The 23,121-nt window shown below is 40.7% G+C and overlaps 1 protein-coding gene and 1 long non-coding RNA gene across 8 annotated transcripts in view; one reads left to right on the forward strand and one right to left on the reverse strand.

Moving 5' to 3' along the window:
• The window catches only part of LOC108389937 (placenta-specific gene 8 protein-like), a 52,022-nt gene extending 29,203 nt beyond the window's left edge, over positions 1–22,819 (forward strand). For 2 of the 7 annotated variants that reach the window (XM_073237373.1, XM_037021177.2), the window contains 4 exons: positions 15,029–15,154; positions 16,721–16,845; positions 20,864–20,978; positions 22,608–22,819. In XM_073237373.1, the coding sequence (XP_073093474.1) occupies positions 15,058–15,154; positions 16,721–16,845; positions 20,864–20,968 (327 nt within the window). In that variant the 5' untranslated portion in view covers positions 15,029–15,057 and the 3' untranslated portion in view covers positions 20,969–20,978; positions 22,608–22,819. Of the gene's footprint in view, positions 1–2,859; positions 3,002–3,070; positions 3,133–11,908; positions 12,000–15,028; positions 15,155–16,720; positions 16,846–20,863; positions 20,979–22,607 lie in introns of those variants that run through there. The other 5 variants (XM_037021175.2, XM_037021176.2, XM_017648447.3 and 2 more) reach the window with 5 other exon arrangements.
• On the reverse strand, positions 8,324–16,714 carry LOC118972935 (uncharacterized). The gene is made up of 2 exons (XR_005062088.1): positions 15,670–16,714; positions 8,324–10,126 (listed from the first exon to the last, which is right to left on the reverse strand). It is a non-coding gene; the product is annotated as an uncharacterized lncRNA (long non-coding RNA).
• Positions 22,820–23,121: the final 302 nt, after the last annotated feature.

Genomic DNA, 23,121 nt, shown 5'->3' on the forward strand with positions numbered 1-23,121 from the left:
ATAACTCTAAGAACATTTTAATGCTGTTCCATGAGATCCTGAATTTCTCTCATACCTTTGGCTTGGCCCCATCATTAAAGTCATGCTAATGACAAAGCCCTACACCTCGTCCAAGGGCTCAGCGTCCAGCTGAGGGGCAAGACAGGTCAGATGTGTACTGGGGAGGGGAGGGGTACACAGAGGACTCGGAAAAAAACCTGAAGCAGAGCCTTGTCCTGAGAAAGGGTGGTGTGGGGGCAGGGGACACAGCTCTCTACTGCACATCTTCCATGCATCCAGATGCTCACCACAGTCCTGGGATGTAATTTTTTTCAACATTTTGTAGTTGAGAGAAGTGGAAAAACATGGGCTTCTTTGTCAGATAGGCCTGGGTTCAAATTTCACCGTCACAAGTTATCTGCCACAGAGCCCTTGAGAAAATATGACTTGTTTCCTTACCTTGGTTATGAAGATAATAACAACTAGTGTTGCTATGAATATCAAATGATGAAGATAAATATTGATACATTCATAGAAATGAAATGAGTTTGTACTTGGCACATACTAGATACTCAATAATTTACAGCCTTTTTTATTAAGATATTTGCACAAGATCCACATAGTAAGTGGTCTAAAACTCCATAACCTCTTGCTCTGTGAGATCCCAAGGATATTTTCTTTACAGGCTGTGTTGAGGAGGAGAGCGCTTTGTTTATTTTCTCAATTCTTGTCCCTGCCACAACAAAGAATTGAAGGGCAGAGACACAGTAGTGAAGCAAGGTAAAAGTTTAATTTAAAGTTACTCACTTAAAGAAAGAAAAAGTGCAGGCAACCTCAAAGAGGAAAGGCACGCCCTGAAAGGTTGAGAAAAAGTTTTAAGGCAATAAGGTACACACTCGGAGAAAGGGGAGTGTGGGCTACCTCAGAGAAGAGGCACGCTGAAAGTTTGGGAAAGTTTTATATAAGGCTATGCACTTAGGACGGCGGACCTCAGAGAGAGGTGCACGCTGAAAGATTAGGGGTTCCCCTTTGTAAGGATTTTTTTTCAGGAATGTGACAAAGGGCTAGGAGTGTGGACTTGTCAAGTGGCCCCAAGATGTTTATCTTTGATGAGAGACATTAAGTGTCTTCTATTATTAGTCCTTTAGGTAATTCTGCAAAATTAACACAAGAAATTTACCACTCAGATTCCTTCCCAAGATACCAGCTTCCCTCTGGGAACAGACCAATTAAGACCTCTTGCTCTGCCCCCAAGTAGGCTGAGTTATTGTCCATTTGCTAAAGAGTATGTTAAAAATCTTACTTCTTAACTTCTGAGTTTTAAAAGGTAATCTTAGCTTTAAGATGGAATTTTTTCCTGTTTTTACTATGCTTTTTATAGCCGGGCTTGTTTGCTAAATTAATCATGATGCTTGTCTCCCGCCCAGGTTACAGATTACTTGATTAGGGGCTGGACAAGGAGAAAAAAAGCATATAGGTTAAGTTAAAATATAAGTTGGCCCTTTTGGCAGGCTAAACTAAATCTTAAAATGGCATAATCTAATTGACACAATGGAGACGGGCTGTGCTCAGATACTTAAATCTGGGGAATATCTGGACATTCCAAGTTACTCCTAACCTTTGGAGCTTCAATTGATTAACTCATTAACTCTGTGAGTCTTTTCTGGCTCTCTAGTTTTAACTGGTTAGCTCTTTGAGTCCCTTTTATTGAGCTTTACTGGCCTTAATTTTCTCTCCACTTCACTCATATCTATTTTCCTGCCTAACAGCTGCACAGTTTGTCACACTTTACACTTTTCAGAAAGAACCTGAGTTCTTTCAGGACAGCAATGACGTCACTTAGCTTTCTGGCCTAGTGGCCTATATATATATATATATATATATATATATATATATATATATACTAGGCAACTGTCCGTCTGAAATAAGCAGATACCCAGTAATCCGTTTTCCACTTCACTTATCTTCCACCTCCAGGAGCAACTCCCTCTGTACACATTTAACCAGGAAGAACATAAAACAGAGTTTTAGTAATGTGAGTCATTCAAGTTTATGTTCAAGCACCATGAAAGAAAATCCAACTTGCCAGGGTAACACCAATAGGAGTGAGAGACACCTGAACGCCTGCTAACCTAACAAATGATACTCAGCAACCTGAAAACAATTGAGGTTTTTTTAATAAAGTATTTAAATATATATGCCCAGCTAATGATTCATCATGTGATTCTTTCCCTCTCTCATGTCTCTGCCCAATTCCTAAGGACTGCCATTTCCTATTACGATTTTCTGTTACATTCTTCCTCTTGCTTTCCATTCCTGCCCAAGCCCTCTGCATCCTTCCTCTCTATGAAATTTTCCCTGCAGTGGGCTCCCTGATGTCAGTCCTGCCTTCTAGAATCCAGGCTCCACTGGCACCAGACAGGTGGAGCCAATGCCACTGCCCATGTCCCACTCTGCCCCCTTCAATATCTTCCCTTGTCTACGCCATACAGCTCTTTCTTGGAGTGTAAGTCCCAATAACCTGGCAAGAAGTAAAGCTGATTATCTCTTTAGCATTTTTGAGACCTAAGACCAGCTGCCCAATTCTTACTTTTAAACATATTCCAAGACCCTAAAATGCTTTTGTAAGTAAATGCATTATAGAAATCCTAAATAAATAAACAAGCCTTGGGCCTTCATAAAGTGTGCTGTTGCCCAATCATGGATAAATCTTGCCATCTAAGGGAGTAATGTTGTCAGGCTAATGTCACACAAAATAAGTGCAGTGAGATAAAATGTTAGCGCCCACTTCCTTAAATGAAAAAACATTGACCCCTGAAGCAGTAAAGACACCCCTCCAAAACACAGACACACAGGCACACACACAATTTCTTCCTCTTTCCTCCAGTCCCACCTCCTAATTTTCCCCACCCTAAACCCCACCCTTGCTGTTCACGGCCCTTAGGGTGCAGCAGCTAAGGAGTTCAGCTCCTGAGACTTCTCTCAGTTGACCTGGGCTGCTGTCCTCTGTAGTTAGAGTGTGGTAAGTATTTTTGCAATACAAAACACATTTCAGTGCTAACATTTTGTCTTTCTCTCCCATCTTCTTCCAAAAGAAAAAGAAACTATAAAACCAGTAAAATCTTACTATGTAAGCCAAGGCAGAAATGAATGGTAAGTATTGATTATTTGTCTAGGTGAAGTTTTTAAAAACCACACATCTGCAACATGCAATTGTCTTTTAAATTATATTTGGCAATAGTGATTCTTAAGAGCTTGTTTATATCATGATTGTTTCTTTAAAATGTGTTACTAGGAGATTAATTTTTTAAGAGAAAAAAACGTTCTGAATCATTAAAGAAGAAATTGTGTCACCAGTAAGACTGGTGTGTTTAAACACAATACACTAAATTCTTTCTAGAAAATTTCTCTCTTATTTTATAATTGGTGTTAAGATTTGCTGTTGGAATTGGCTTCACTAGCGGGAGACACAGTTTCTGTTTCAGTCATTTTGGGGTTGATTATTATTTTATTGTCAAAAGTTAATTCAAAATGTCTCTTTTTATAGAACAAAAACAATTCTTTGAAATCATAATGATCTGGCCACTTGTTACCCTTCCTGATTTGCAGCCTTGTTATTTTCATTAATAATACGAAGGTAGCTCTTCACTATGGTATTTTCACTGTGGAGGGAATGATTAGCTTTTTTCACTTGCAAGAATTAAAGGAAGGGGAATAAAGAAGCTTTTTCCACCCTTACTACTAGATCCCTAAGGTAAACGTATTTCTTATAGATGGTTAATAAAAGGCAGATGGGACTTCTGACTTCTATATGTCTGGTCTAGAGACTTCAAATTGTATATTTGAGACCTACAATTTCTTTATTCATACATTTTGTTCATTTATTTTCTTAAAATCACTCATGGAGCATCTACTCTGCTCCACCTTCTGGGTTAGAATAAAAAGATGAATAGCCAGCACATGTGGAGCTCAGGTCTGGCAGAAGGGAGGGATCTGAACAGAGCTGACTTTAAAATATAACCAGGACCAGATACCTCCAGAGCAAAACATTTATAATCAAGAGTTTTTTTAGGCCTCTTGTTTCTTCCTGAACTAAATTTGTCAAATATAAGTGTTTCATGGTCAACAGAGAATTGTATTTTCATTGAAGTTTTGTGACCCATTTATATTAACTAGATCACTCATCAATGGTTTTGTTGTCTTAATAAAGTGTTAGATGGGGCTTGCTCAAGTTACAGGTTACAAACACCACCACAAATTCAACATTCTCTAAGTTTTGACTTGATTTTGTGGCTGAGGAGCAGCACCATCTTAGCCTGCTTACCTTCCATCACCAATACAAGTTCCTGGCATTGGTAGAAAGGGGAGGACTCTTCCACCCACACAGATAAAACAAAATTTTAAATCATTTAACAAAATTGACAGTTTACTAAAAAAGTTTTTGAAACACCAATCAAGTCCCTTTGAGATGTTTTTTTACTGAAGTGGATGCTGCACTTAGCTGTGATGAGTCACTGGGTAAATGATTTTCAGCACACATGGTTCAAAGGATGGGCAATTCCAATTCAAATTTGAATCACAGCAAGATTTAAAATACAAACCTGTGCTTCATAGATCTTCTGGTCCTTTTAGCCAAGATATTAATCTGAGCTATCTGTAAGACTGCTCACTGTGGACTTGACCAGCAGATACACGAAGCCTGGGCAGAGCCAAGCCTCCTGCAGCTCAGGAGCTACTGTTTCCCGCTTCTTCCTCTGGGATTCCTCTATGGGACACAGAGCTCCCAGAAAGATATGAAGAGAGAAACAGGAAAAAAAAAACAAGACAGGAGTTTGGGGGAAATAAACAATTGCCTACAGAAGGAATCTGATTTTAGTTGAGGGTTTTAAGCTATCACATGTAACTTGGTACTTTTAGGGAACTCAGAGACTCATTCACTTAACCAATAATATTTCAACCTTTCATTCTGCAGACAGAAATTATGAGATAAGCTGGAAGAACTCAAACTCTTTCTTAGAAAGAAAGACTCTTTCTGCTCGTTTACTTCAGCACAAGACTCCCTAGTAAGGGTCACACTAATGAGATTATAATTCTGAGCTACAGCACCATGAGTGGACACCACTTCTGAAAGAGCTGATTGCTTGCCCCCCCTCCACCCCGACTACCAGAATAACAGCAAGGGAAACAACCTTCTATAACTGTAGGAAAAATAGATTTATTGCCACGTTGGAAATATCCTTGTTGAAACGTGGTACTGTGCACAAATTTTTTTTTATTGGACTAAATGTAAGAACATACATCACAGATGTCAATAGTGGTTAACTTTGTATATATGGAGAATTTACTAGAGATTTTTTCTTTGATAGTTTACTGATTTTTAGACTGTCTTCACTGATCACCTTATTTTGGCTAAATTTGTAAAATTTTACCTGTTTGCTGTGAAAATTTAAGTAGCAGGGGAAATTTGAAATTAGTGGGGAATGTGTGTTTTATTGTTGTGTAAGAGACTTAAACTATACTACCTCAGTACTCGAATCAGCATTTTACATAAACTTCCCTTAATACAGGGCTTCTCAACCCTCAGGGCATCTTGAAATCACTGAGAATCATTAAAAATATCCATTCCATGGCCACTAACCCCTTCCACCCAGACCAATGGATCAGTTTGAAATGGAGCCAAGTGGAGTGATATTTTTAAAAGGTCAACTCATTATGTTATCTAAGGTTCAATACTGTAAATATTTTATCTCCGTAGCATTGACCAGGAAGGAAGTTGCATTACTTAAAATTAGACTCCAGGACTGTTTCATTCCATTCTTTAATTATCACGGTGGGTCCGTTAAGTTAACACATGATATAAAAGTTCTCAGGCTTTATGGTTAGAATTTTGGGACTTTGCTCTGTCATATGGTCACATGGTCACGTGCAATTCATTAGTGCATACACAAGGTGTACTGCTTAACAGACACTGTCCTCTTGTTTTAAATGATCATGTAAATGCCCATTATCACCTGTGCCGGCTAATTCTCCTATGAAACTTCCCCCCTGGTCACTTGCTTAAATAGCCCCAGAACTGGTTTTCCACAAGGATTCCTTTAGCTTATTTCCAATTTGACTTCGATGTCCTGAGCTCACCTGCAAACCACAGTAGGGTGGCCTTCTATTCACGTGTGTGTCCTGATGGCGTCTTAGAATTTTCCTAACACTACGTTGGCCTTCCATGCCTCTCCTTGTCTGTGCCTTAATAAGCAGCCTGAATTGGAAATCTGAACTCAGGTCTCTCCAAGGACAGCCTCCTGCTGCCCAGTTATTATTAAACCCCAGCTATTCGTGGAGGATTGTCAGAAAATATGCATCCATGTGTTTCTCTGAACAAACTAAAAAATTTGATTTTCAATCTTGAATCATCAGAGAGGTAACTACTTAGATGGGATCGCTTTGGCTTCTCATAGATTGCTTTCAGCAATTCTCCAGCATTGTGCTTTCCCCCTATATTAGTAAATAGCTCAAGAAAGTCGGAAAAGAAACTATTCTGTTTATTGTCACATATCATCTTCTTTTTGAGGGACTTGATGAGAAGTTTCTCTAGGCCTCAATCTGTTTTTATTTTAAGAACATGGCCAACCTGCTAAATTTTGGTGTTGCCTCTTTGCTTTGCCTGGTAGAAACAGTCTAATTTGCAGCTCATGTCTAGCACCATACAGGAATCTTAAAGCTTGTGCCAGATTTGCTCCAGGATTTATTCTCCCTATGTCTGACTTCACTTTCCATTTTGTATCTTGTTACATATGAAAGTTTATAAACAGGGGACAGGAACTCACAGCAGAAACAGGATCAAGGTAATGCCTGCAGAGTGGTGAGAAATCTGGCAAGACCAAGGTGGAGGCAGGAGCATAGGCTTAAAGGGTTTGGGTGTGAAAAGGTGATCTTCCCCTAGAACCGTGTATGCCTGACACGAGTTGACAAATCAAAGGACCAAAGTAGAGAAAGAGTTTAATGAATTAGGTCCCAAAGAGACTAGTGTCAGTAGAATGACAGTGGAGCCTGGAATGACCCAATTTATCAGGTACTCATTATCCCCCACCCTTGCCCCAAATTAAACATTTTAGTGAACAAAATCCCTTTTACTTTTTGATGGAAGGAAGACAGCTGAACTTTTCTGGTGGCCAAAAAAAAAAAAAATTTTGCAGTCTTGCACTATCAAAAGTGAAAACACTCCTGGGAAGACTGCTAATTTAAGCATTATCAGGCATGAGCATCTTCTCCAACATGACTGAAAATGTTTTAGAGTGGCATTTTGTTTAAAGAAATCATTTAGCTTAAATTAAGAAAAGCCATGCTTTCGATGAGTAATCATTTTTATTTACTTATAACTGAAAGTATTTGTTGTTTTGACTAAGATTTCATAAGTGACATAATTCGTGGTACAATAAGGCAGAATCCTGTTGGTACACAGAAAGTGCAGAATTCTGTATGAAAGCCAGAAAACTAAACTGGTTCCTGTGGCAGACTCTGACCCAGGACTACTCGTGACCCAGCCATGGAGTTTCTAGGTGGCTGAAGAAGTTCTAAGAGGCTAAAAGCAGGACCTTCTCAATTGACAATTTCTTTTCTTCTTCCAGAAAGGGATTGCGTATAACCCATGGAGTTATTTGGTAGGAAGCTGAAATCCAGAAGGAGGGAGCACAGAAGAGAAAGGACAATATAAATCTTCAGGGAATTAAGAACCCAAGAATGCCCAAGGCAGCTAGTCAGTCTTTTGCTGATCCCATCAGGATACTCAGACCAGTTGGGAGAAATAGAGCCCAGAGATAGTAGCCCATAGGCTACTCAATGAAACTCCTTCCCTACAGAGCACTTGGTAGGATGCAAGAGCGTGGACTTTGGCTTTACATTGCCTTGCTCTTTACTTCTCCAAGTACCAGATTTCAAAATGGGAGAAAAGATTGCTATGAATCTGGAATCCAGTAGTATACATACATAAGATTGCTTAACATGGAAATGAGTGGAAACTGCTCCAGATATTTTACTTTTCCTTTAGCCATGAATAAACAATTGTGTATTCCCACAGGAAATGCTCTTATAAGAATTGAGATGGAAATCAGATAAATTATTGTGCTATTAGTGAGTGCCCTTTAGCCCCTCATCTCTATGTGGGGGTGGGAGAAGGTCTCCTGCATAACCTCAAAAGCCCCATTGTTTTGGCCTCCTCCCCACCACTTCCCCTTCCTGTAAATTTCCAGAGCAGTAACTGCCCCCACATAGATATTATCCAATACCAAAGTTATTGTCCCAACCCCTCAGATAAAATATAGGATGTCCAGGTAAATTGGAATTTCAAATAAAGAATAAATAATTTTTTATTGCCTCAGTATGCTTGGATTGCTTGGGACATACTTACTCAAATTTAACTGAATCTTCTGTATTCTTTTTAACCTATCTGTGGAAACTCTATTTAGTCATTTAACCACAATTTGTGGGTTATTGGGTTTTTTTCAGTCTTAATCCTGGGCTTCCATTTCCCAGACTCTGTAGTGACCTATGGGTAAAAAAAAAAAGATGGAGGTTTACCAGGTATTGGCAAGGAGGTAGAGCAACTGGAAATCACTTACATTATTGATGGGAGTATAAATTGGCCCGACCAGTTCAGAATATATTTTGGCACTATCAACTAACCCTGGGACCCAGCAATCCCACACCAAAGTGTAGACATAACAGAAATGAATGTGTCATCCACATAAAGAGATGTACAAAATTGCTCACAGTAGTGACATGTTTTTCATTATAGTCCAAACTAGAAACAAAGCAATGGTAGCATGCATAAATAAATAGTGGTATATCTATTAATGGAATATTATATAGCAAAGAGAAAGAATGCATTAGTGCTACACACTACAGTGTAGTAAAAGAAGGGAAATAATAAATAAATAATGCATATAGTTCAATCCATATATGGCTCAAACACAGGCAAAATGAGCCTCTGCCATTAAAAGACAGGGTAGAAGTTGCCTTTGAGCAGAAGGATAAGGAGGACTTCTGGGGTGCTGGTAAGGTCCTAGCTCTTGAATCAGGTTGTGATTATAGGAATTGTTCACTTTGTAAATATTTACCAATCATGCTCACTATTTCTGTACTTTACTATTGTATATTGAACTTGGATTAAAGGTTTATTTAAAGAGAAGTAAGTGATAGAACTGGATGGGTTAAACTGTCAACATAGAAACAATAAGCAGAAGAAAGAGAAGAGAGGCAACTTTTGGGATCAGTGAGTGGGGGGGGTCTCCTAACAGGACTTGCCAGGAAGGAGAGGATTTCAGAACAAGATGTAAACAAATCTGTGGGGGAAATGGGGTCATGTAAGAATTCCTGAGTTTCAGCACTTGCTTTTGAACATTTTTTAACCAAGAATCAACCTTCTAGGTTTCATTCCTCACTAGGATTCCACGTCTCCTCCTGGAGACACAGTTTATTCATCTAAGAGGAAACTGAGCTAGACAATCTTCAAGACCCCTCCTGAGGCTCATGCTTCATGACGCCCTTGATGGGTCTCCTGCCGGTTTCTTACCACAGCACTGTGGTTCAATTTGGAGGGTAGAAAATTCCTGTGGTCTTGCTCTGTGTTTTACAGGATATTTAGCCACATCCCTAGCCTCTACCCACTAGATAGAGGGTAGATGTCACCCCAGTTGTGAGAACCAATAATTTCTCCAGATGGTGCCAGATGTCTCCGTGAGTTAAAATAATCTTTGGTTGAAAACCAGTTATGTAAACCTGCACTGTGCAACACTAGGGCAGTTTTTGAGTGATTGGTTTCAAGATTTAAAATACATACATGCACACATAAGAAGAAAGGAAAGTGAGTCATAAATTGCCTACCTTCTATAGTCTCCAAATTTATCTGAGAAGGGACGTTCTAGGAAAATGCTTACCATTTACTCCTGAACAGAGCTGGCTCGTGTCAGCTGACCGAGATTCACAGTCACTGATTGGTGGAGTTCAGTGGAAAGAAGAATAAAGGCTCTGGAGTCCCCCGGCTGGAATTTAGATCCAACTCTGCCGTTCTGTCCCTTTGGACATGTAATTTCTTTTCAGTTTCTTTTCCTTTCTTCTGTAGCATTGTAGAAGAACTAGCCACATCATACAACATCTAGGAGAGTGTAAAGAAGGAGGAATGGTATTGTGTTTCCCTCCAAGGCCAAGTACTTTCTTTTCTTTAATACTCATGAAATACTTACCTTATGCCAGGTACCACTCTCAGAACTTTTCAACTATTAACTCCTTTAATCCTCCTAACTCTGTTGTAAGACAGAGACTGCAAATATCCCCATTTCACAGATGAGGAAACTGAGGCACAGACAGGTGAAGTTACTCTCCCAAGGTCAGCTAGCCAGTCACTGGGAAAGCTGGTCCTAGGGCCTAACCGCTAGAGTCCTCGGTCCTAACCCCTAGACTGTGTTGCTCGGTTCACCTTCTCATCTTTGGTTTCCTTAACTTTGGCAGTGAGGTGTTCTCCATGTCTTCTCCCTGAAGAGATGAGGAACAGAATGGGGGCCAATGCTCAGTCTTAGAGACAAGCCTCATTTTCTCATCCATCAATTAAAGAGGTTGGACTAGTGATCATGATTTTTCCCTGGCCCTGGAACTTAACCGCTTTGCTTCAGTTTGCTTGTCCGCAGTAAAAAGAGTCTTAGCAGCCCTAATTGCCTGAGTGCTTCAGTCTGTTGTTAATACTAAACAGAGGTCAGTGTTAATGAGGGGTCAAACATGAAAATGCTTTGAAAAAGTATTATGCTCTGTACACATGTAAGCCATTGTCATTGGGCAACATTTCACTCCCTGGTTTTTTCCATCAACTTTCACTGGTACTTAGACTCCTATCATGTACATGGTAATTTGCAGTTTTCAAAATATCTTCACATCCTGTTCTAACTTCAGCCTCTCAAACACTAACTGACGAACATCCAAGCCCTCTGATCGCTAACCCAGTGGTCACGCTATCACCTCCCTGTCACTGGGCCTCTCCGTGCCGTGCTCCCAGACGCTTGTCGGTACTGTCAGCTGAGGCACTGGCCCTGCCGCTCCGCTGCAGGGGTGCATCTGTCAGGTCACTGGCGTGCGGGAAGCAGTGGAGAGCAGACGTAGCCTATTGGCAGAGTCTCATCACATTAATGCAACTCAGCGAGGAACATGGTACTGTATTCCTTTTAAAGATGTCAAACGGAGGCTCAGAGAAGGTAGTTTACTTGTCTAGGGACAGACAGACAGTGGAAAATAGATCTGAACCCAGGTTTGTTTGTCTCCACGGTTCCTAATCATGATCTAGATGTTGGCTAGTCAAAGTGTGGACCAGACACCAGCAGCGTGGGCACTACCAAGACCATGAGCTCCACAGCTGCTCAGTAGAGCTCTGTCCACCATCCAGGGATGCCAACATTTAAATAAACACCTAGATTCATTCATACTCATGTATATTGTAGACTGTTTTAAAAATATACTTCTAAACATTTTACTTCAAAAAGGGGGACTTAGGGATTTTAAAGCAAGTGGCATTAATCCTTGTGTTAGATTGGAACTGAATTAGTTGAATTAACAGATACTCAATACATACTAGACATGACTTGCATATATAGTAATTGTAGCATATGCCCATTTCAGGACTTACATCAGAACTTCTAATTCTTAAAACTTACTCATTGGTATTTTTTTTAACATGAAACACAACAAATTTTATCCTTCAAACTACTCAACACAACAAATATATGTGTCCAGTGCTATACAAACAGGTATGAAGCACTGAAAGAATATTTAAGATATAATTTTTGCCCTGAAGTAATTTTTACCTGTGGAGTTTCCGAAAAAAAACTTTAGCACAGCTTTCCATTTTGATACATTGCCTAAATGATTTTGATTGTCTCTACTTTTCCCACAGCATTGTTTTTATTAAAGAAGTCATTTTTGCTTAAGAATATTGCCTTCCTGGTCCATTTGGCTGTACTCATCTTCCTGGTATATTTTTAAAGGTAACAGAAAATTTGCTCTTGAGACCACAGGTATATCCATAATATTCAGAATTGAATAACACATGACCTGTATAATGTATTCCTTATCTGTAACTAGTTCTCAGATAATAGACTGAATTCATATGTCGTGCCACTCTGATCAGATGGTAGTAGCATCCTATACACTCTTGTGAAGGATTCTAAGATGTCCAACGGGAACGTTCTGGGATTGGTTAGCAATGCCTGCTATGAGCGTGGGAAAGAGGTGCTGAGGGGCACCTGTCCATGCATTGCTGTCCCTTCACTCTGACATGCCCACTGTTCCAAAAGGCTGAGGTCTTTACTCTGCCTCATGCATTCCATACTCTGTTTCCCTTAGGCATTCCTTCACACTGTTTCCACTACCTAGAATGCTTACTTTCTATGCCTGGGCCAGAATCCAGCATCATCCAATCAGCCTTCCCCAACTTCTACAGACCCAATGGTAATTCTCTTTCTGCCAGTTTGGAAAAAAAACAAAAAAACAAAGAAGTTGTTCCTAGATCATATGCGTGAACTTCAGCTCAACGCCCTGAATCAGATACTTCTCTTACATCTCCCAGGGGCCAAGGAGGTTCTCAGTACAGACTTGTTTTGGTTGAAATGAATCATCTCCACTTCCTCTTTGAGGTACACCTGTCCTTCCTGGGCTGAGCAAGTGTCACCACAGTTTTTGGCCTTTTATTTTACTATGGAGAGTCCCCTAGTGATTTCTGTACTAGTTTCTCCTTACTGAATTTCTGTAACATTTCCCTCTGGCTTTATAACTATGCCCAGTCCCAAACTGAAGGCAGACTTGCTGGGCAAAAAGATTTGGACAAATTATGCTTTTCTCTTCTTGTCCTCTGATTTGCTTCTCAGAGGAGTCAGTATCTGGGAAGGGAGTTGAAAAAACTACAATTTTGATTTAAAAGCCATCAGATTAGGCAATAGCACTGTTGTGGTCCCCTTCCACGTTCTCACTTTTTATCAACCCCTCTCCCTTAAGAAGCTCTTGGGCCCTTATTAAACATACAGATCCCTGGACCCTTTCCCAGGCCTATTAAATCCAAATTTCTAAGGATGTCTCATCATTAACAAGCCCCTCAGGTGATTCTTACCCACATGAATGTTTAAAAAAGAGAAAGAAAATTTGTTCGTTATATGCAAGTTTTCTAGTGTATTTCAGTAAGTATACCAGATGCTGGCTAATAATATAACAATGGTGTACTCTGGTAGAATATCTATAGACAGAAACCAGTAGAAAATACCAATTGTGTAGAGCATTTTCATTACTAAGACTCCAGGACAACCACACAACACTTAATATATACAAAAATGAAAGTATTTGGGCCTTAACCTGCACAAATTTAAATTTAGTTGATCATGCAAGGCAATGCTATCCATTCACATGACTTTTAACCATCACCTGTCTGCTAATTCATTTCTTTAACAATATCATATCCATGTGTACCATGTTCAGACTCTGTTGTAGGTTTCCCTGGTTAGCCCTTTACCTCTGCAGCCTGTCTGGAAACAGTCCCTGCGCTACCACATGGCCATACATTTTCCTGCATTGTCAGCAAAGGCATCATTACCCTACCAATTAATCAAACAGGAGAAAGACCGTTGGATTCCAGTTAAATTTTTAAGTACATCTTGCAGTTTCAAACAAGATTCTTAGTATGATTTTATGATCATCATGTAGCCTTCTCAATGTCATGGATTTCTCTTTCAGTCATAAAGCAAGTTCTTGATAATCAATATTAGAGTTACTTTCCTATGGCAGCTCAAAGTGCCTTAGCTTTTATTATTCCTTAAAACATATGCCCCTCTTGGTGGGAATCAGTCAGTCACAGCCGTGGTCTCAGGGTAAACAAGACCAGGAAGAGCAGTGTCAGAGGAAGAGCTAAGAACACTGGGAAGGACTGAGAGAGCATGGAATGACACATGACCAGTGGTCTCCAGGGCTGCCTGCAACACAATCACCCCTCAAAAATTTTATACCCCACTTAAAAGTCCACCCCAGGCTAGTGAATCAGTATTTTCAACCAAGACGTAAGGTTGAACCTAATGCACAGCTGGATTGGGACACACTGCAGAATCTTTGACTGGGGCTTCCTTGGCAACATGGTGGAGGAAGACTGAAGTGGGTAAAGTAGAGCGGTAGTAGGCTCAGGGTGCTGCCTTGCAGTGCTCAAGGGAAGTGTGAGAAGGGAGCAGGGGCAAGACTACAGATTATGCGTCATGATTAGATTCTATACAGTAAAGAAGAAAGTTGTAACATTAAGTCCTTGTGAAACTGCTTTTTTTCTGTCTTGAGAGTTCTGACTGGGCAGGAGCTCACAAGACATTCAGCTTGATCGCTGGATGAAATATGAAAAGTATAGGAAGGACATTATTTCCTAGTGGTTTACAACTACTGGATTTTTCTGTGGAAATCTGAAGTCTCTTTTTTCAGATGATGGCCTGACACTTTCACAAAAGGAAGTCGATTGCTTTTTAAGTAACATAGGTCTTCTGTTACGGTTTTAGTTATCAGGACTTAAAATCACACAATGAACACTGACATTAGCTAGAAGCATCTTTTCTAATGACAATAATTTTATGGAAGGTAAAGAGCTCTACCTCACAGAGTTCTCTTAAGGAACAATTGAGAGAATGTCTGTAGAATAGCTTTTAAAAATTGATTATAATAACTATTAAAGAAGAATACATCAAATGCAAAATACACATTGTTCAAGATGGTTTTCTTGAAAATACCAAAAAAAAAATCTTGCTGAACTATAGAGATCAGTAAAAGGGGCTAAAAAACACCCCAAACCAGAAAACCTGAGAAAGGAACCCTCATTCCCTTTCCTTTGTGTTCTTAATTCCAAACATGGTCAATAGTATAGATACATTATGCTAAGTTAGTTGAACGTGACCACCCCGATAAGGACGGAGGTGATGAAATGTCTTCTCAGCTGGTATCTACATTACATGCCCCAATACAAGTAGGTTTTTAATCCTCTTTTGGTTTTGTTTTCTAGGCAGTACCCTATCGAACTGAGCCTTAAAAATGAATCCAGTTGTTCAACAGCCAAAATACGGTGCAGGGGGTATGAGCAATGACTGGCAAACTGGCATGTTTGGCTGTTGCGATGACATAGGCATTTGTAAGTGCACATAGTTACTGATTCTCCTTGACAACCTAATGCAGATCACTGTGTAATACGATTCTCATATTTATCCTGTCACTAGGCTCCATGCTTTAGTCACTAACTCAGAAGTGACAAGCAGGAAGCCCATAGGTGGACTTGGCCACCAGCTGTGTTTTGTTTGTCCTGTACATAATAATGTACTCTCTTGATGTAGTAATTGAAAATAGTAGGAAACATAAAAACCCAATTCATGTAAAAATCTAGCTCTCTAATCTAGATTTCTGACTTCTCTTGAAAATTGGAAATCTGGAAAGAGGCGTCCTCATTCACCCACGGCAGAGGTCAGCAGCCACTGCGTATTAGCTAACCCCACTGAAAGGAGCAGTTACTCAGCAGTTCGCCATACTTATGTCCACCATCCGCTATTATCTACTTGTGTTTTTCCAAGCTGTTTCACTTATTTATTTTGCTGCCTGGCCTTGAGTTGGTGATCCCTGTCTGACACAATCACCTCTCTTTGAATTTCTTACCTCTTGGGTGTCACATGTCTTGACGTATTTCTCTCCTGTGTCTTCCATTCGCGTCTTCTTTCGCCTGCCCCACTGATTCTGTGTGTCCCGAGCTTCCGTGATCTCCCTGTGGCCCTTGAGACTGTTCCATCTCCAGAAGGAGAACAGGTGTTCAGCCTTACTGACTTGTCATTCTTTAATGCTACCAAACACACTTTTTGTGAGAACATTTGCCTTATTTCTCCTTCGCCATTATCAGTCGCAAACACTCTGTGCAGCTCATCTTCCCACTGTCTGTGAGAACAGCCCCCTCTTTTTTTGGAGGATGGAATTTCCACGTCCTTTGGAGACTGTCTTTTGCTTAAACGATCTATCAAAAACCTCAGATTTTCTTATCCTATCTAAGGCGCAGTCATATCACAGCTCCGGCCCAGAGGTTTTCACAAGAGATTTGTACTCAGAGCATATCTGAGAACAGTGTCCTGTTTGCTGCTATTTTCTTAGGCCTCTCTTTTTGGACTTATACAGATTTTTTAAAGAGAATTTGCAGTAAGCCTTTTAAGCATCTGATACCAATATCTGTTAATCTCTCCTTGCGTTCATCCCCAAAACAACAGCAGAAGTGTCCTCTGCCCGAAACCATCTGGAGTCTGTTCCCCATTGCTGTCTCCCTTTGGCCCTCATCACTTCTCCTGCAGCGTTCTCTGACCCTAAACACTCTCCCATAGCTCTCAGAGGGCTTCTCAGAGGCCCTGATGCCACAAACTTCCTGTGCAAGCATGACCCAGATGCAAACAAGGGCAGCTAAGAAAGATAATGTGAACACACTCTGATGGTCAGGGCGGTCGCTTCGGCGATTAAAGCCGACCTGGTGCAACGCCAGGCACATTCGCCCCAACTCCCGGACGAAAGGCTCTAGAACCGAGACAGAAAGAGCCAGATGACAGCATTGCTTTCTCAGAGTGCCCGTGAAGGCCCTTTCCCAAGGGAGCCTCTTTGCAAGAGTGTGTGATGTGGCTGAGGCCATGACGCTTGCACTGACTCCCCTGTGTGGTTTCACCCTTGCAACCAGGCCTCTGTGGGACGTTCTTTCCCCTGTATCTTTCATGTCAGATCGCCTCTGACATGAACGAATGCTGCCTGTGTGGAGGAAGTGTCGCCATGAGGACCCTGTATCGGACCCGGTACGGCATCCCGGTGAGTCGCCCAGGGCCCCATGCGAGGAGGCAGCCGGCGCGCCCACAGAACTTCCCTTCCATCTGACAGGTCTCTGTGATGGCCCTCCTCAACTTCAGGGCTTGACCTGAATCTTTCTTCACTCCCATATATGGGAATATATTTGTAATGAAATCTTTTACTGTTCTAATTGTGCATCTCTGAAAAAGTTGCTGGAAGTGAGTAAGTGAGGGGTGGAGGCCAGCACAGGGTCCTTAGGCTCTCTTGGCTTTACTCAGAGGCAGACACAGGACCCTGCAATCCTGCAAGGCGTGCGGCAGTTCCTTAGAAACCCTTGGGGAAAGACAGATATGAGGTGGATCGCTTTAGAGCTGCCACATTTGCCTCACGTTCCAGGGGTCATTCATTCAAAATGGATTATTGAGCATCCAGAAACTGAGTGAGGCCTGAACTGGGGCTCATTCATTCAACAGGGATTTATTGTGTACCTGGAACACACCGAATACTGTTCCAGATGCCAGAAACACATCAGTGAGCAAAGCAACCCAAAATTTCCATCTTCATCAAGCTTACTGTTTGTTTTGAGAGTTTTTATTTTAACACAATTTCAGACTTCCAGAAAAGTTATAGAATGGTACAATAACTTCCTGACTACCCTATCATCAGACTCCCCAAATATTAAAATTTTGCCATCTTTGCTTTATTTTCTCTCTTTCATCTATTGGACTATCTATCCTATTTTATTCTGAATCAATTGAGAGTCAGTTACAAACTTAAGGCCTTGTTCTTTCTAGTACAGTGTGTATTGATAAAAAGGACATTTTCTAACATAAAAATACTACTATGAAAATCTGGAACTTAATGTTGATACAATACTATTATCTAAACTCTGGATCTTATTTACATGTTACCAATTATCCCAATAACATTCTTTAGATGAAAAGACCTAAAAGGATGAGAGGATGACCTCTCTGGGGCAGATCCAGGCAGAGGTGAGATCCAGCGCTAAGGCCTTGAACTAGAGCTCACCTCGAATGCTCCAGAGACAGCAAGGGGCCAGAAAGGCAGAAATAGAGTGAATCAGAGGGTAGGGATAGGCTGTAATAGAAGATGGCATCAGAGCACTAGCAACAGTTAGACCTTCTGGGGCCTTGCAGAACATCAGAAGAACTTTAGCTTTTACTCTAAGTGAGCTGGAAAGCCACTGAAATACTTTAAACAAAGAAGTGACATGATGTATTCTTGTTCCTGGAAACTTCCCTCTGCCCAGCTAACTGTTCCCATGTGACTGAGAGCAAGTTCTTAATCTTCCTGAGCCTGGACTCCCTCACTGGTGTACGGTGATGATATTCCCCCATGCCCCACCCAGCTGCCTCCAATGATGGTGTAACTAAAAGTCAGGTGAGAGAATGTATGGAAAGGCCTCAGTCCAAGGCCAGGCAAGTAACAAGTGCTCAAATAAGTAACTATTTTATTTTTGGACTGAGAGAATGGCTGAGCCGTCTCAGGGCGGGGGTGTGTTCAGGGCCTGGCTCCATTTCTCCTGCCCACCTTTTCAGCCCTGCTGCTCCCGTTAGGGCTGCGCAGAAGGCAGCCGAACACACAGGGCTTCTTAGCTTGGTAACTTGCCCCTGAACTTTTTGAACTGTATGCAGGCCATACCTGTGTAGTTAGGCACATGGATGTGAGGCTGAGGTTCTCAAAGTAGTCCACAACCCCGAAATGGCATACAGGAAGGGGCACTTAGCACAATCCTGCAGATAAAGGTTCTGGGACCAGCTCAACAAATAGCCAACTTTTTTGTTCTCTGACAATCATTGGGTGGCATCAGTTTTCGCATCTCTCATAAGGAAGTTGTGCAAGATGATTTCTAAGGTTGCTTGTAGGTCTTGGATTCTAAGATGTAAAATTTCTTCGCATACATTATATAATATACTTATAGATACTATATAGTCTTCCTCCTTAGAACAGATCTCTAAAATGACTAGTAATTCCCAGGACTGATTTATATCATTCAGTCTCTCTGTTTTGTTTCCCTACATCTATGCAGACTTGCACAGGGCACCACAGTGCAACCTCTGATCTGCCTCTCCCTTCCTGGATGCAGCCAGGGCATGCCTTTGGCAGGCATCACAGACTCTGCAGGAGAGAAGTAGAAAGAAAGGAAACACTCATTGATTGAACCATTATGTGGGGGATGTTATTTTGACATACATTTGCTCATTTACTACTTGCAGACTCTGTGGTGGAATTGTTAGCTCTACTTTACAGATATGGAAACCAGGAATGAGAAAGGCTTAATGTCACAGAACATGTATATGTTGGCATTTGGGCTCAAGTTTATTCCAGGTCTCAGAGTCTGGTTTTTCTCACTTTACCATCTCGTCCTCCTGAATAGATGGGTCTTCAGTCACTTAACATAATGCATTCATTTATTCACTCAGTGATCAGTAACTAGTGCCCACAACAAGGTGGCTTCCAAACTAGCTCAGCGCCAGTCCCCTTTGCGGAGCAGTGCCAAATGAACCATCTCCATGCCTGGCATCCACTTCCTGACATGCTATTCTGGTCAAGGCAGTTACATCCCTTACTACCTTCCACATGGTATTAACCTGTAGTTCAATTCCTTCACTTTGAAAAAGGAGTGTTTTTCTTCTCCATATTCTCTGTACCTGAATTGTGAAACAGACTTAGAATCATGGTGGTTTTTTTTATAGGTTTCCTCCATCTCAGAAAATACTAGTGGATTTTTTTTTCTCCCATAGCTTCCTAAAGTGAAAGACAGACTCAGACATGCTGGAACAGAAAAGTAATTAGATCCTTATCAAATGAGAATATTTCCTTCCTTGTGGCATATTATATGTATTCAATAAATGTTGGTTTAATGAAGGCTTAAAAGATACAAAGAATAAACAGTAATTAATGAACTGAAGATTGAAAAGAACAAGTATTCTGAGGAAAAGTTGAAGGAATTTGGATTATTTATCAGGGAAAAAGGCAAGGCTAAGAGATTGAGTTGTCTTCAAGCTGAAGACCAATTTTGCCATAAGATAAAATTACATCATTAGATTAATAATGTTGCTACTTATCTGTCCACTCCACCCCACATGCTTACTCTGTTAGGTGAGAATCAAAATCACTTTATCAATGGAAAAAAATTTTCATGAAAAATAAATCACTCATAATCTCACATTTAGGAGCTCCTGACCTTTCTAAACTGAATTTACTGTAGATATCCCTCTTTCTCTCCCTCACTCTCTCTCTCTCTCTCAACTCACACTGTAAATTGGGAATTCTATTAACACACCCTTAAAAAAAATAAATGCTATTAAAAAATAGAGTTCAAAATTATTTCAGTTAGTCAAGATGTACAGTTATAGAATCTGGTGATCAGACTAGAACCCCATGGATCACCTAGTTCCTCCTGCCCAGGGCAAGGGGCCCTTCAAGGGCATCCCTGCCAAAAGGTCATTGAAGACCCAAGGGAACTAGTCAGTCCAGGGAGGAGCTTTGCAAAGTAGCCCATTCCATGACTTTTCCAAACACTGTTTATTCTCTGCTTTCTTCTTTGCCTGATACTTATGTATCTTCCCCTCACTCTAGATTCCCTGCCTTGCAGAACAAACATGAGAGGTGTCACTGAAAATGGCTATAGGGATACAATGTGGTCTGGCACTACTCACAAACTATAGAAAAATCAGTGCACTACACAACTGGCTTTGAAGAGAGGCATTCCAGAGCATATGGTGGAGGCCTGGGCTATAGTTGTAACCTATAGGTCATTGAAAATGATATCATATTATGAAAAGGGCACTGGTTTGAGAAGAGAAAGACCAAGCACTACCAATTTGTTATGTGATTGTAACAAGTCATTTAACCTCACACAGTCATCGGAAAAATGGGGATATTCTCACAGCATTCTCATGATAAACAACATAAAATGTATGTTTCAAAGAGGTTTGAAAAGCTATACAAATGCAAGGAATTGTGTGACTATATTAAAGGCCACATGTGAATCCATTTGTCTATTTTTTAACAGGGATCTATTTGCAGTGATTTCCTATGGCTGTTGTGTTTCCCTCACTGTGCCCTTTGTCAGCTCAAGCGAGATATTGAAAAGAGAAAAGCAATGAATGCTTTCTAAAAGGTGCTTGGTGAGTTGGTGGGAATGCTTTGATCACTGACTTTCAAAACAGATCCTCAAAAATTTCCTTGGTGCTCTCTCACAGGTATATGAACTATACCTTAATGAGTGGAGGTAAATGATTTTTCATTGCCAGCCTATACCAATTGGTTGACAGCTTCCAAGAGCCTGGGTTGAGAGAGCTGGGTAGGAAAGGGCTCTGTGATTTGTAGGATGTCTGCCAGAGAATGAGGGGCTGTGTGGTGTACCAAATAAACATGCCCATATCAACCGTGGCCCTCTAACTACACCATGACTTAAGGTGCAGAGACACGAATTATAACCAGACACTCATTTCCCTAAGCCTGGATCTCAGGTCCGCTGCTGGCAACAGTAACCAACTGAGTTGCTGTACTGAGTGTGACTGTGTAATGTACCTAGTTATATGTTCTTGTCAACACCACAATATTAAAATAATTCATTCTCCAAAGGAGGCTATTTTAGTCTCTATAAATTATTGTTGATAGTACACTCAGTTATCCCAACTTCCCAAAGCCCCACTAAGAAGAGTTACTGACTTTTTGCTGGCTTTATTGTCAGAGTTGGGCAGCTACCCGTTTATCTAGTTTCCTCAGCTCTTCTCAGTCCTTCGTGTTTGTGTCAGGCATGAGGGCCAGGGATCACCCAGCCCGTCTTTCAATTCCTTACTGCCAATCCCCATGGCATTTGTCATCAAAGTTTACTTTCCCCTTGGAAATAGCTCTTCTCTGTAAAAGTCTTACCTTCCAAGAGTTCCCTGGAAATGATTAGGATGGTGCTTTCATTTGTATGATTGGTTCACGTTGGCACAACCTGTCTCTCTTAGCTGTTTTACCACATGTCACACAAAATAATTTCCTCTTTATGAACGTTTTAGATCATTTCATGTTGCATTGTCATACTGCAGAACCCTACTATTTGTCTTCTGATGGCTTTAAATGGCTCTCTGGGTGACCAAAGTGCCTTACTTTGACAGAGTAAAAATGGCAAGTTTTCTTAATGTTCTTTTTCCTCTTTATCCCCTACCTGCTAAGAACTACCTGTCCTCTCCCTTCCCAAGCAGGGACATGTGTTTAAAGGCCTATATTACCCACATGACTGGAATGTGATACCAAAGTAGCCCTAGGAGAATTCAAATGGGGTGGTTTACCTGTCTAGTCATCTCCAGTGAAAAAGATTGTTTGGGGTTTTCTGCCTTTGGACTCTTATGCTTGCATTTGATGATTCATTGACATTCAGTAACAGAAGTTAACTCTGGAGAAGTACAGAGCATTCTGATGGTTCACCCATCCACCTAGCAGCAGAGCCTGACACGTAGTAGGCACTTAATAAATACTGTGCATGAATGAGTGAACGCACCTGTCAAGCAAGGAAGCTAATGAGTCCTTATCCCAGGAGACACATCTGAATCCTAACTGGTGGTTGTCACTCTTCCTAATAGATTATACTGAACCAGGAGCCATTATTTTACATAGAATTTAAATATGCAGCAATTTGGCAGTGGGGTATTGGTGGAATAGAAGATTTGATATTAGGCACAAGATAATGTAAAGAAACTGGAACTGAAAAATAACTCATTCATTCATTTATTCTTGCTTTTCTTCCTTTTTCTGGTTTCTAGAGGTCAAATGCACATCATGGTGGAAGAAAATGCTGGAATAAAAAACTACATTCTATTAAGTGCTGTATCACCTCAAAATTTGGAGACCAATCAGCTAATATGGTTTCAAAAGGTTTCAGAGCATTTCTAATTTCCAAGTTATTTGGAAAGAAATGTATTGCAGTACTGTCCTCTAAGGTGACTTGTCATTAAAGAAAACCAATTTCCTCATGGTTCTTGTGTCTTTAAATACTGCTTCTTTCCTTTAAAGGCACACAAGGTTGTCAAAATGTCAAAGTTGAATGACAAGTACATGGAGATTCTTTCTTCTACTTTTCTTCCTTTATATATGTTTGAAAATATCCAGGATAAAAAGTTTTTTTTATGTTGTGAGGTAAAAGGGTTTTTGGATTTGGGAGTCTAGGTGTTACTCTGTGCAGTTCTTCACCCCAGGTAAGTGTGGCTTCCTCCCTCTGGAAGCCAGAATGGCATTGGGCACTTTACAGCCCCATAAAGTAAATCCACTTCAGGAAGT

Source organism: Manis javanica, chromosome 5 (genome assembly GCF_040802235.1).
Source record: "Manis javanica isolate MJ-LG chromosome 5, MJ_LKY, whole genome shotgun sequence".
NCBI classification, from domain to species: domain Eukaryota; kingdom Metazoa; phylum Chordata; class Mammalia; order Pholidota; family Manidae; genus Manis; species Manis javanica.